This window comes from Acipenser ruthenus, chromosome 2, assembly GCF_902713425.1.
Source record: "Acipenser ruthenus chromosome 2, fAciRut3.2 maternal haplotype, whole genome shotgun sequence".
NCBI classification, from domain to species: Eukaryota; Metazoa; Chordata; class Actinopteri; order Acipenseriformes; family Acipenseridae; genus Acipenser; species Acipenser ruthenus.
This window is the reverse complement of record NC_081190.1, coordinates 14694364-14709765: the sequence shown is the minus strand read 5'-3', so window position 1 is coordinate 14709765 and position 15402 is coordinate 14694364. Positions and strand designations below refer to the sequence as shown.

General features: G+C 36.2%; 1 protein-coding gene across 3 annotated transcripts; it reads left to right on the top strand.

The window, feature by feature from the left end:
* Nucleotides 1–1388: 1388 nt before the first annotated feature.
* Nucleotides 1389–15111, top strand: LOC131697948 (beta-1,3-galactosyltransferase 5-like). 3 transcript variants are annotated; one of them, XM_058990012.1, is made up of 2 exons: nucleotides 1389–1517; nucleotides 13135–15111. In XM_058990012.1, exon 2 carries the CDS (start codon nucleotides 13414–13416, stop codon nucleotides 14440–14442), a length of 1029 nt encoding a protein of 342 aa, XP_058845995.1. In that variant the 5' UTR covers nucleotides 1389–1517; nucleotides 13135–13413; the 3' UTR covers nucleotides 14443–15111. The 3 variants fall into 3 exon arrangements, with proteins under 3 accessions (XP_058845995.1, XP_058845988.1, XP_058845984.1); XM_058990005.1 differs by lacking the exon at nucleotides 1389–1517 and adding an exon at nucleotides 1738–1756; XM_058990001.1 differs by lacking the exon at nucleotides 1389–1517 and adding an exon at nucleotides 8957–9105.
* The last annotated feature ends 291 nt before the right edge of the window (nucleotides 15112–15402 follow it).

The window sequence follows — 15402 nt, the reverse complement described above, 5'->3', positions numbered from 1 at the left end:
GTAGTTCAGTTTCCCATATATTCTTTGCTGGACAAATCTGTTAATTATATACACACTACTGTTTACAAAACCTGCAAGGGTTGAGAGTACAAGGTCGCTAGAACATTACAACTGACTTTAAATAAATGTTAGGCTATATATCTTGGGACAATTTTCTTTGCTGTTACAATTGTTCTGGCAGATGTGTAGCTGGCAGATGTGTATTTAAAAAGTAACCAACAACAGAAGCATGAACTATGCCACACAAAACTATACTGCAGAGGTCAAATACACAAGGACAAACATACATTTCGCAGTGGAACCAGGCAGCTTTTGTTGCATTATGTTCTAGTTTCTTGCAAAAGTGTAGTATTGTGTTCCTGGACCAGTTTAACACGTTTTAGAGACTCAAACAATATAAGTATACTTAAAACAGACCACAATTTGCTTTTCACACTTACAGCGGCACAGTAGTATGAAATGATAACACAGCACTGTGAATAGTATTAACAGATACAATGTCGATTATTAATAGGTTGCAGGTAACAACCTTTTATTTCATTACAGTATTTTCAGTGCAGATGGATTTTATGATTGAGCATCGTGAATTCACACGTGAAGTTACTTACACTGATTATAAAAGCGACTTGTGTCACTGCTGTTTACATTAAAGCACTTACTCCCGTTTTACACAATTTTACTCTTCTCCATATCCAAGTACTAACACTTAAATTGTGTTTTTGTGGCGTAACATAGCAGTCAGAACGGTAGGCACAATACCAAAAAAACAACAAAAAAAAACAACAACATAGCAATGTAATGGTATGGCAGGGGTTTCGGTTTCCCAGTAGGGCTAAATGTTCACGATTATTTTGGTTAAGCCACGGTTAGGGCTTGGGTTCGGGTAAGGTAATGAGATTTAATATGAATTGTTACTTACGAGTACAGACAGACTATAACTTCATCCTCTTCTTTTTCTTCGGCCCCACCCCCGTCATCCTCACTAGTAATATTATCATCACAGACAGACTTCAGCTTTTCATAACGAACTGAACTTTCCATTCGTGGTGTGAAAACTTTTTTATGCCACCCGTGTCTTTATAACAACTCTCGATTTGTCCGGAGTTTCTCGACGACTGAAGCTTGTAATACAATATAACCACTAACTGACAACGCCCATTTTCCTGTTTCTAACCTGACAGTGGTTTCCATAGCAACCTGTAACAGGTTTAAAAGTAGAACACCTGAGGCTGCACTGCCCCTAAATCTGAATGAAACAGCATCTAGACTGTGAAGAGTGATGATACCATGGCAATGTGTATACAATACCTAGTATTTACAGACCGTACAGGATTGCTTAAGTGTCATTTTGTGGAACAGAACAGACCGGATTGACACGCAACCTGACCTTCCTTCCCTACCTTGTTTTGCCGTATGAACAAAAACCAGTATTCTTCTTACGAATTACAACTCTGCTTACCCAGGGCAATGACTACTTTTTCGGATGGGATTCGGGAGGAGGATTCAAGACAGAGGGGGTCTGTTGAATTGAATAAACCTTAATTTAAAAATGATCCATATCATTCGTGGCATAAAACCTAGAACACACGGTTCCAGGCAGTAATCGACTTTAATTATAAAACTGATTGACAGAATGGTGCATGCTGATTGGTCCATCGGAACTACTTAGGAACAAAGGCAAATCACTGCGCCACCAAAATCAAAGCAAACACCTTTCAAAATTCCTGCTGTCATGGAAGATACTGAAGACATCAAGGTGTCTTGTCATATTTTCCATTTTATATTAATTTGCACTATGAACCAGTTTGCTATTTTAAACAAGACGCTGTTTTGGTATTTTATTTGTAGTATGTACCAGTCATTTTCTGTAACCGGTCGGATCAAGTTACCAGATACTCAGTTTTATTTTCCTCTTTTTAGTAGGCATCAGCAGTCATTTTGTTAAACTGACTCTTCATTAATTTTTAACTCTGGATATTTTTATATTTTTCGACTGTATTTACATTATTACACGCGATGTCCTAACCATCCGACTCGCCTTTCTTTCTTCACTGTCTCTCTTCTTTCTACAGCGCACTCACTCTTGGTACAAAAATCTAACATTGACGTTATATGGAGGAAAAAAAAAGAAAAAAGAAATTAAATTAATACCACCAAACAAACACATTAGGCTGTTAATGTTTAAATGTCTTTCTGAAAAAAAAAAATCTGACTTTAAATGAATTACTTAATAATTAATAATCTTCATCCAACAAAGCGTCTTAAACTCTTGTACTGTTTGATACACGCTTTTTTATTCCAACTGAGCTCTCAATTACTTAACGAGACCCTTAATTGAATTGACAGTTTGCTGAATTAAACCTTTTTAATCGTTTTCAGCTGTTAACTGTTTCATATTTCAATTGGCTATACCATTTTATAAGTAACTTGAACTCTGCAACTGTTTAAGAGCTGAAAACAATTTAAAAAGGTCTAATTAAGCTGATGTTAAGTTCAAGTAAAGGTCTAGTTAAGTAATTGAGAGCTCAGTTGGAATGAAAACCAGCAGACACAGGGGTTCCCCAGGATCAGGATTGGAAACCACTGACCTAGAATATGCAGGAAGGCAGGCACCTCATATATATATATATATATATATTCATACGAATTATTTTCTGTTGTGGAAGGTTATACCTGAAAATGTTAATAAATCTTTAGAAACTAAGAAATTAATAAATACATAATATATAGATTTCTCCTTTCGTTTTTATTAAACGTTCATAAATCCGTTTTATAAATGCAATAAGGCACTTGAGAGCATGGGTTATGCTGGATATTGTCACTTCTTGGTTGGTAACAGCACTTGACTGAGTCTAGTCACACCAAGAAGTGACAATATCCAGCACAACCCATGCCCTCTCCTGCCTTATTGCTTAATTATATAACTAGACAGGTGGAATGTTGTTCTGGCAGTTAGCTGTGTCAGGTGTGTCGAGTTGTACATGCGACTTACAGTCTGCCTTCATTCTATGTGCTTTACTTTGGATTCTGTATTAAACTCTGGTAATTCATTGCAGAATAAAAAACAGTAACAGCCAGTGAATTTAATTGTCTCTCAATTGAGTTACATCAGCAATTCATTTTTCCACTTAATCATGAAGTGGGAAACTGTCCAAGTGCATCAGTCAAAAGTGGCTGCCTTATTGTAGACACTATTGGAAATAAAAACAATAAAAATATTACCTGCAATGAAAATTAAATGTGAACATCACCACAATTAAAAGGTAAGTAGGACACATGTATTCATTGAATAGCATTGAAATGCCAGCACCAAAAAAAAAAAAAATACAAAATAAAAATTGTATAAAAAGTTGTCAAAGTTGATAGCTAGAAGTATTTGACTTTACTCTCTATAATGAGAAGCATTTTAATTAGTAAAGCTTACATGAGGGCTCCTACCAGATGGGAACTATTAATAATGTTATTTCGATTGAAATGGCTTCCATGTACAGGGACAGTTTGAAAATGTATGTGTGAACTAATTAAAATATTAAAATGATAGGCATGTAACTTCACTGCTGTTTCAGAATCTACTCAGCATTTGAGCTGACAAAAATTATCATTTCATACACAGTGTTTGCATATCAGAGCCCTTAGCAACATCACACATTCTTACGGGAAAAGTCTGCTGCAGAGGTAAACAATGTGTTTAACTTGATGGATACAATGTACAGAATACTTTTCTTTTTTTAAGAATGTGAAATTTGACATTAAAAACAATAGGAGGTTAAACAAAATAAGACTGGAGTAAACACTTCAAAAAATGTGCCAGTGTCTACTAATGCATTTATATTTAGTTAATTTGCAAACATCTGTTCAAGACTCATGCATGCTTATTTATCAAAATTGCCTCAAGCATAAAGTAATTTTTTTTTTGTTGTATATCCATAATTTTAATTTATTGCTACATATCAAATAAAATACATTAAGTTGACAGTGAGTGTAGGTTTAATTTGTCATACTGTCCACAGTCCACAATCCTGAACTGGATGACATGTATAGGCAATGTGGTTCCAGTTTAGCATTGAGTATCCCAGGAAACATCCGATAAAGGTCAGGCTGTCAAGTTCAACCACGTGTCACTACAATTACTAACAAACCCGAGATCACTTTTCTTTGACAAAAAACCACGATGAGTGAGAGACAGGGTCTTTTGAACAGCTTGCTGTTATTCAGCTAATTGGTGAAAATAAGCTTGCCAGCCCAGTGGACTCCTTTCGCATTGAAGTTGGTCTCACAAGAGACCATACAGCCTCCAAAACCAAAAAGCTGATTAGGTTAGTTACCATGAGGCCAAGCTATTTTACTGATGTCAACCCCACTTTAACCACATTCAGCTATGTTAGGAGAGCTCCAGGGAGTCTCCTGTATGGTTTACTGGACATATATTCCCCCCTTATTTTTCACATACTCTGAACATTGAAGGAAATAATGAAATACTGCATATGCCAGTTTCTTTCCAAGACACAGCTTTAGGCTCCTCAGGGTCCAATTTTGCACACACTGTAGAATAGGGGCATGTGGCCTACAACAGTATCTCTTAAGTTTTCATTTGATTGATAGATAGATAGATAGATAGATAGATAGATAGATAGATAGATAGATAGATAGATAGATATTTTAAACGTTTCAGTAAACACAGGCTGCATGGCAAACACATTCAACTTCTCTTGGCTGATAAAAGGAGACTGTTCCATTAAAAAAACAAAAATACAGATCAAGACATGTTTGCATGAAGGCAATGTGAGTATGAGTTTTCTCTGTGCATTAACATATTGGTATTAGCTTGAGAAAAAGCGATGCAGATTTTAAAAGCCCTTTGGGATTAGGTCTCTTTTTTTGTTTCGCATTTTTTTCAATTCAACACAGCTGAAACAATCTAATTCTGTTGGTATAATCAATTAATGGGGATATTGTAGTAGAAAAAATAATCATAAAATAAAAACAGCCCAAGGCATACAAAAATATGCTGTTAATATATGTTTTTTTCAAAGACTTTCTAGGATTCTTGCATTAATGCAGGGAACCACAGAGGAGTATTATTTCTGAATTTATAAAAATACAGAGATTTACAGGCTAGGATCAAATAAAGCTAAAACAAAACAAACAAAACACTTTAAGACACTGATATCTATCCTGAAGGTCAAAACAACAGCTGATCTAAAAATAAAAAAAAAACCCAAAACCTTACCCTTTATATTAATTCCACTGGTGTCGCCCCCCCCCCCCCCCCCCCCCCCCCAAGGGTGATTTATTAACCCTTTTTATATCACTGTAAATGCTATAATAAAAAGTAATAAAGCAAGTTAATTAATTTTAGGCCAGCTTCAATGGAAACACCATCCAAATGATTGCTTACTACTATCAACCATCAAATCAATACATTGGCTTATTGAAGATGTAAAAAATATAAAATCCTGAGATCATTTTCTTGTGATCTCAATATAACAGCTTGGAATGCCGAGTTCCTGAGATCATTTATCTTGCAATCTCGATATAACGCATTTCTATTTTTTTTCCCACTGTCCTTGATGAGCCACCATAAATCAAAGCCTGTCACGTCACGACAGAAACTGACTTGCAATAGAGCATTTTTACAGAAGATATTCCAATTATCCCATTTGGAGAACAAATGAAAAATATGTTAACCAATCCACATTTTGCATCTTAGCATGAACACACTGTATAAATGACTCAACGTGATTCGTTTGTTCTGGTTCTTTGCCTCTTTTTCAGGGTCCTCATTTAAAATGTGAACCGTGGTGAATTGATCGTGTGCATCTGTTTGTCACACTCTACTTAAGACAATTACCCTGAATTCTCACTCTTCACAAAACCTCTATCTTATACTTCTAACCTCCTGCAGATCTTTCAGATTGCTTTTGGGAAATAGAACACCGGACATCTGTTTTCATTTGTGTGTAAGGGATATGAAGTGAAAACGGAATTGTGCAGCATCATCAATTATTTATGTACATGCTTAAGTACATTCCATGACGTTAGTGAAATTATTATTACTATTATTTGTTTATTTAGCAGACACCTTTATCCAAGGCGACTTACAGAGATTAGGGTGTGTGAACTATGCATCAGATGCAGAGTCACTTACAATTACGTCTCACCCGAAAGATGGAGCACAAGGAGGCTAAGTGACTTGCTCAGGGTCACAAAATGAGTCAGTGGCTGAGGTGGGATTTGAACCAGGGACCTCCTGGTTACAAGCCCTTTTCTTTAAACGCTGGACCACACAGCCTCCTATCAAATATTCATAATAATACAGTTCTGAAATACACAGCCGCTGTCTGCCAGCTCTTAAATGGGCCTTGGCCCTGTGGCGTCAATCATTTATTGGATGCAGTATTTATTATTTAATTTGACACATCACCTGATTTATTGAAGCAGAAGTGAAAGGTTACTAGGATGAAAAATCATATCTAAAGCAGCATAGCCTAGTGTTTCAGTATTTTTAAATACGAAACTGATGTAATATCTAGTTAAAAGTGGACCTTTGTATGCTTGCGTAAAACTTAAAAAAATTCAGGAACTGTTTGACTAGCACCCCTTAATCAAACTTTGCATGAAAAATAATATTCACATACACAGTATATCTTGTATTAGCAAGGCTCAAGAGACTAATTGGTCATCCCATCTATATACTAAAAAGACTACATGACTTCCAAAGTGATTCTGGGAGTTGTAGTCTTTCTATCTTTAGTTTTCAGGAAACAGTTGGCTGTGAGAGGAAGGTTTGTAAACCAGCAATAGCAAACCAGAGGCGGAGGTAATGCAAGCCGTAAATGTAACAAATTATGAAAGTATAGTGAGGAAGATGTATTTGGACAAATGTTAGTAGCATAGTTTGAAGATGCTATTATAGCATATGTTGGGGACTGTCAGAGGGCTTTTATTTATTTATTTATTTATTTGTTTATTTATTTATGTTTTACCAGCAGCAGCAGACCAGGTATCTGATTTAGAAATCAGTGTTATATAAACTGCATTTTAAAATGCTGGTTTTTGTTTATTTCAGATTGGTTGAGTAAACCACGAAAGCTGTTTCTCTCTGTGTGTATGAGGACATTCTCTCGTGTGTCCTGGGGTTAGTGTGGTCACCTGTGATATGCTTTACACTGACTGTGTAATATAAGTCCACATTGACAATGTAGTACTGGGTAAATGCCAAATTACAAATACTGTAATTATTACCAATGTTGAACTGCAAGTAACCATTTAGAGCAGTGTTCTCAACACTAGGTCCTAGGGACCCACTATGTGTGCTGGTTTTAATTCCAACTGAGCTCTCAATTACTTAACTAGACCCTTATAAAATGTTATAGCTAACATGAAATCTGAAACTGTTTAAGAGTTTAAAACAATTACAAAGGTCTAATTAAGCAATTCAGTTAAGCAGTTCAATTAAGGGTCTAGTTAAGTAATTGAGAGCTCAGTTGGAATAATTACTTGAAAACCAGCAGACACGGGGGGTCCCCAGGGTTCAGAGAACCCTGGGGTCCCTCAGGGTTCAGAGAACCACTGATTTAGAGGACTTTCTAAAATTGTTTTGTATTTCATTTTATTTTTGATTTTATTTTCTATATAGTTTTAGCACCACTATATTTTTAGATGACTTTGGAAGGGTCTGTATAAGTATTATTGGGCTTGGAAAAGCACACTTTTGCATGTTTACATGTTTTCAACACTGGCAGTTGAAAGTGTTTACAGTTTATCCACGGAAAGGATACAGGTTAATGTTTCCCTAAGTGAAAAAGCTTTCAAAGGTAATGGCTGGTACATGGTGGGTGTATGTGATAAGAAAACCGAACTTTCATCTCTGGAGCAAAAGTGAGATCTGGCTCAGATAAGAGAGGCTAGTGAATTATGACAATATTTTCCCTCCCTCCCTGTACTGTGATTCTTGAAATGTATTTTTGTTTACGACTGTAAGTCGCCCTGGATAAGGGCGTCTGCTAAGAAATAAATAATAATAAATAATTTTATTTATTTACAGACACCCTTATCCAGGGCAACTTACAATTGTTACAAGATATCACATTATTTTTTACATACAATTATATTATTTCTTACACATAATTATCCATTTTTACTGGAACAATCTAGGTAAAGTACCTTGCTCAAGGGTACAGCAGCAGCGTCCCCCACCTGGGTTGAACCCACAACCCTCCAGTCAAGAGTCCAGAACCCCTAACCACTACTCCACACTGCTGCCCATTTTATAAGCCCAGTGGATAAAGATTAAATATACAAACAAGCAAACCTAAACAGAATGCAACTTTCATGGGTAATCTCATGGTACCAATGCCCAAGCACTGCTGGTATGGTGTCTGCACAGGCTGGAACACGTGTTAACTTATGAGATTGCTATTGTTGCCATTTTGTGATAATAATATCCCTATCACTGGAGCCATGCATATACACGATCTGTCTTTTTCTTGTATGAATTTAGCATAGGCCTACTTAGATGTAACTGACAAGCGCCTAAAATAGATCTGGCATTCACGTCATGTTTTTTTTTTCAGTTCAGTGAAACATCACTCAGGGAACTGGGTGAAAAACAAACCCGACTGAAATTATTCACCACTTATGACAGTCCACTGTTATTAACTCTGCTGGAATGTGTGCTGGCTTAGTGAAATGCCACCTCGCCCCCCTCCACAAATAAATTAGTTTGAAATCTGATACTTTACACAGATGCCTTGTCCTTTACGTCTTATTCTATTTCTTAAATAATGTTACTTTGCATTGGCCCGATGTACACATGTTATGTCTCCTAAACCAATTACTGAGCAATTTCATCTATAGTCACTTTTTATTGGTCAGAATGTTTCGTGTTCTTGGGCTGTGATCGGAATTGGTACTTCTGATTGGTCAAGCTTTGTGTCAAGTATGCTGCAGGCGTGGACTGCACGTTGAATAAGGTCGCTGGAGCAATTACAAATTGTTATTGTAACATTTCGCTGGAGGGAGGATCTTTGAAGAAAGACTTGAAACTTTCAGGGTGGTTTCATGCGTGGTGTGTTTTATGGGAGTTAGACTGTTGTTGTAATGGTAAGTATTCATTCTAATGCTTTCAAATTGTATTTGCAACAGAATAAGACTGTTATGATAATTGATAAGTTGATAAGTACACTTTTCGTGACGTTTTTTCCACCAAAGATAGAAAATAAAATATATGAATACACGGTTTAACAAAAGTGCAAAATTGGTCAAGTCACGCGCTTGCTTTATAGTACAGATATGAAAAAATAAAGTAGCTTGACGTTTTATAAGAGTAATCATTACTGCATTTTTCTAATTATTATTAGTCTCATTATATTGTAACGTTTTCAAAAACAAAAGAGCAACAGGAACCCTACGTTTCACTTTTTAACCAGTTTATCAAGTTTCATAGTACACTATACCAGTGGTGTGAGTTGGACACACACACACACACACACACACACACAAAATTGCCCTTATAAAAAACCGTTTCCAAAATGTCCCGTCTTGCTTTCTATCATATGAGTTACACAAACAAATATAAGTGAAAAGTAAAAACAAAAAATAAGTCAAACTGCTACGTTTGATACATATCACGAAAAACAAATGATTATTGGATTAATTGAACATTCATGATGCAGGCTGGATTATCAGAAAAAAAATGGAATAACATTCCTATCAGCGGATCTGAATGCATGTCTCTACTTGAAAGTGATGGTCGTTTGGAATATTTGTGCTGATGATAACTCCAACACTCCACACCATTTCAGTTAAATAAAATCGGAATAGAATTTAGAACACCAGTTTCTTTTGATGCTCAAATATAAGTGGTAAATTTCTTTTGATGCTCATATAATTAGCTAAATCTGGAGTTTTTGTGGTTAAATCTAGGGAAAAATACGCAATTTATATGAAATCTGGGGGAAAAAACCACCTGTTAAAATATAAAGTTATGTGATAACGTTTGAATATGGGGGGGGGGGGGGGGGGGGGGGGGCATTTATATTAGTCATTGCCAGTGCCATCTAGTGCACAGCAGTTTATTGCCAGTAAAACTAAACAAAACGTAATCCAAAGTGTCAGACGGCTTTGACGACAGCTTGAATTAAAGATCAATGCCAATCTGTTCTAAGTAATCGATTAATATGCTTCTGATTCTTTGTGTCAAGTTCATTCCTTATGTTTTCGGAAATTAACATTCTTATCACCTTATGTATGCCTCATTATTTATTTATATATATATATATTTATTTATTTATTTATTTATTAGAATATGACACACGTGATTGTTTTGAACAGCATTGATAGATTGGGGTCATTGCATCCGAACCTGTGAAACATGAATAATGTCAAGCACATAATGATTCTATAATCTGGCCTTATTTTAAAATTGTAAGAGGCATCATCTGACTGATTTAATTAAATTTAGGACATTATTGTTTAATAGAGTAAATTCCTCTAGGGCTTCCTATAACAAATCCTTTTACTCCTAATTTAAAACCAGAGCAAAACTGTTTGTAATTATTAACATGTGCCCTTGACATACATAAAGCTATTAAAATTTGCAAATATTTTAAATTTCCAACTAAAGTAATTGAGGCAATTACTGTTGGTTTGTATCCCATTCATCAGCTAGTACAGGTCTGTACATTGAAATCAATTACCTGAGTATAGGTTAGAAACCTGATGTGCTGTACTGTGTTTTTTACAGATGTAAACAGTACTTAAAATGCTAGGTGAAGATTAGTACCATTAATCAGTTCAGTGAGCCTTACTGAACTGTTTGTTCTTAAGACTTCAGCTTCATTCCCCTTCCTGTAGTCAAGTGGACTGTATATGAGTTGGTTTTATGGGAAGCACCTAAGTTTCGCTCTTGAGCATTGACCTGAACAGCATTTGGAGGAGCCAGGATGCATGCTGTGAACATGCAGCCCAGAACTGAGGTGGATGGGAAATGTACCGGCTATGGGAATTCAGAGTGGTTTAAGTGAATCAAATGGTAAATTATGTAGGCTGTTGTGGGTTGTGAATAGGCATCTGTGCTTAACACATTAGAGCAAACAGTTCTGGGTCATTTGTTTGTGCTAGTAAATGCCAAAGTTAGACATCCTTCCCAAGCAGACTTCTAGGGTGAATACAGAGGTGCTGTAAAGCACAACACCTTCCTTACTACAGCCTTTACAGTAGCTCGAACCACTGAGCTCCTTTGGCCACTGTAGAAATGTACAGCATATTGTATGCAGGGGTTGAAAACTGACAGCAATGCTGTGTAAAGGATTTGTTCAAAATCATTGAAAGTAATTATTGTAGTTCACTGTTCCTACAGTTTGTTATTGTTTTATTGTGTATTTATCATACACTTTGGATATCTCAGGGTTGCTTGTGTAAAGGCCATATCCAGGCTTTTTTTTCAATGAATAATTGGTCAACAATCATGGCAGACCAAACAAAATGACCATTGTGTTCTGAGTAAAAAGTCAGGTATTTTGCAGCTCAAAGCCCTAACATTTCAGTTTCTCCTCCCCTTATAAAATAATAATGACTACAAACCTCCAGACAGAACAGGATAACATGATTTATAACAAGTACAGCATGAGATATTGGCTTAACCTTTGATGTCAGACGAAAAGGCACTGCATGCTTCGTGCCCCGTTTCTATGCATTTAAAACAGGTTAAATACACTTCACCCATCTGTCTTTTAATCTTTTGCAAAAGATGATTAAAAGGAAGTGCCTGATCTAAGAAAAAGCATTACAATTTCAAGAGTAAAACACTCTTTATTAATGACCGTTCTGTTTAACTAAGGTCCGTGTACATTCCGGCCAATCGTTTTTGCATTCTAAATCAGAAATCTGAAAACCAGAAAACGACTTGTTTTTCTATTTCGGTTTTTCATATAAACAAAAATCTAACCCTTTTTCATTTTCCAATTTCTGAGTTTAAAATACAAGAACTGATTCAGGCTTGTTTTCCCATTTTTCATATTGCTTTTTGTAACGAAGTATTCGAAATGGAATAATCTGTAATACAAAAATAAATAATAGACCATTTAAATAATAAATAAAAGTACTGAGGCGTGCTCTACTCGTATCGAATGTGTCTCGGTGTTATGACGTTTTCTGCATCAATACATTGATATCTATATCTATGAAAGCACCCCCCAAGTGAAACAAATTGGGTACCCATGAAAGGGGAGCTCTAAACAAACGTGAGCATCCTGGACAAATGTGCTATGATAATATAATCCAGTTAAGTTTATAATGTTAATTTATAAAGCCGGATATAAGTATTAAGAAATATGTGAAGGCTTATTATTTTTAGTATTATAATGCACTGTACCTGAGTGATACAAGGATGATTATTATATTAACTTAACGTAGACCTACGGCTGTATTGTAATACAGTACTTTGTAACAACTGCTAAATTAATTAATAAATAAATAATGTTGGTAAACAGACACTTCCACGACAATAAGCACAGGCGCGAAATTATTGCATCGTCATATCAGTGGGACACAGAGAGCTGGCCGTGTCTGACCTTTTTTTTTAAATGTCTTGAAGGAGCTAAATAATTTAAGATATTAAATGTTGTGGAGTGTTTTCATGCTGCAGTGGGCGGATTCTTTTGTAACAGAATATGGAGAAGGGTGGGGGTGAATTCTGTTTACAGTTTCGCACTGTATCACAGTTCCTTCTTTTCTAAGAGCTGCAAACCACAGGGAGAGAGGAAATGTTAGCATCTTACAGAGCTTGCCATAGGATCACTAAAGGGGGCTGGCATGCTTGGTTGAATAGGTCTATCCCTCTTCCGATATGTTATCATTGTTTAAGTGTGTACCTGTTAGAGAAGCATTAACAGATTGCCTGTGAAGTGCTGTCTCTCCAGATATCTGCTTGTATAAAGCAGATATCTTTATCACTGACTCTTGGAGATTGATTTCATTTTCTGCTTTGCTTTTTTTTTTTTTTTTTTTTTACCTACTTGTAGAACAGTATAATTTCTAAATCACTGATAACTAAACACATGCTTACAATGTCTGTGTCCTAGTGATATTTGTAAGACCTATTACTAAATTATTATATTTTATATATTACAGAAACCATTTCAGCACTTGATACGGTATGATTAAGCAGGGAACCAGACAACCCCACCAGACTCCTTTCCTCCAGCACTCAACATAACTGTGTTCCAGGATGGCACGGAGAAATGTTGCTACTGCAGACTTTGCAACTTTTAAAGAAAAACAGCATAACAAAATTTTACATTTTCATTTGAAGATAAGCATATACTGTACCATTGATTATATAAAAAATGTTGGATGTGACACATTCCTGAAGTTTGACGAGAGTTAAAATGCTTTTGCCTGCTTCTTGGAATGAAACCAATGGTTTCGTCTCGCTGTATAACTGGACTTGTGTATGCCAGCGCCTTGACTTTCTTGCTGTTCATTTTAAAACTGTTTGCTTCTGTAAACTACATCGATGAGTACAATGAGGACCACTGGAACCACAGAAGCAGCCTCTTTCCAGAGCATTCAAAGCACAGGGCAGCCAAGCGTAGAACTGGAGTGGATTTTAAGTCCTTGCTTAAGACTAACCACGAGCCTCCATTTTGTCAGAAGGGACTGATTTTGCTAATACTTGTAACATCTGCTCCGTGGCATATAGAGCAAAGGAACGCAATACGAAACACATGGGCGAAAAAGCTAGGCGAGGAGACATCCTCTTGGCAGGCTTTATTCCTCATTGGCCAGCCATCGGAGATGGGCATTTCTTCAGACATCTTGCAAGAGCACAGAATATTTGGCGATATTCTAGTTGGGAATTACGCAGACTCCTACAGAAATTTAACCCTTAAAGTCATGCATGGATTGAGATGGTCTGTGGAGCACTGTGAGCCCCAGTACATTTTAAAAACAGACGATGATTGTTTTGTAAACACTGACAGGTTGGCTCGTTTCTTGGCAGATTACAATGTGGTTAAAACTGGGCTCTATGTGGGGTCTTTGTTTGCTGAAGGCAAAAGGCATGTTATCAGGGACCCTCTGAGTAAATGGTATGTATCCAGGGAGGACTACTGGGAGGATGAGTATCCCCCTTACGCCAGTGGGATTGGTTATGTACTCTCTTTAGACGCCGCCACTAGAATAATGAAAGCTGCTGAACATGTTCCTCCTGTGCCAATGGAAGATGCCTACGTGGGAATATTAGCAAAAGAGGCTGAGATCACTGTGAGATCCAGTGCACGTTTCACAAAGCACAATGTTAACTGGAGAGTGTGTAACTACAGGTACCTCATGGTGATTCACAACTTGGATATTGGAGCGCTTAAAAGTGCACAACAAAATATGATTAAAGCCAGAACTGCCTGTTCCGAAACCTCAGAGATCACCAGATGGAAATGAGACATGGCACCCTCCCACTGTAGTTAGTTTAGAAGACATTTTGCAATATTAACCCATAATCTAACAAGTGTTGTGTAACATGTTTGGGAATGGTGATGTTTACATAGCAAATTATTATTCATGTCACCCACACATGAAATGACTCACATGACAGACCACAATCCACAGGTTTTGCTGTGGATATACCAGTCACATATAATTACTGAATCAATTAATCTCTTTTTTGCTTTTATTATCATGAATTGTTATAATTTTCTCATTATTGAATTTGGGTACTGACAATTACTTTTGTGTATGTTAATATGTATGGTTTTTAAAAAGGAGGATCTAATTGATTAACGAGAGTTAGCAATTTCCTTTTACCTGATATGGTATAAATATCCCATTAATAAATGTGAAATATCATGTAATGGTTTTATTAGGTAGACAGGAGAACGTATGCTTAATATAGCACTGAAAGGTACAAATAGACTGTGATCATTGTTTTTCCAGACAAAAATGTAGTGTGTTTCCTTAAACTTGAATATCTTGCATGATAATTAGTAGATCAGACTGTAAGGTTCCTTGAATGTCCTTGTTAATGTCCATCCTATTTAACAGAGCACTTAATTACATTCCATTTTCAAAGTAACTGTCTTAAATGATTAAAACAGCCGTGTTTTTTATGAAGCTAATTATTGTTTCTATTTTGCCCAGCAGGGAAATTTGAGATGATTAGAATAAAAAAAGTGTAATACTGTAGTAGAGGACCTACATTAACTAAAAGGAAACGGGTGGATTTCATTATACATTTTGCACTTCAATATCCCCTTTATTAATATATCTGCATTGATAAAATAATCCAGTTAATAGCATGTCGAAGGTCCTTCCCTTCAATCAGTCAAGAACTTCCCTTCAATCAGTCAAGAAAAGCTGAGTCAATCAGTGCTCAGCTTTTCTTCTGGCACCATTGATCAAGGT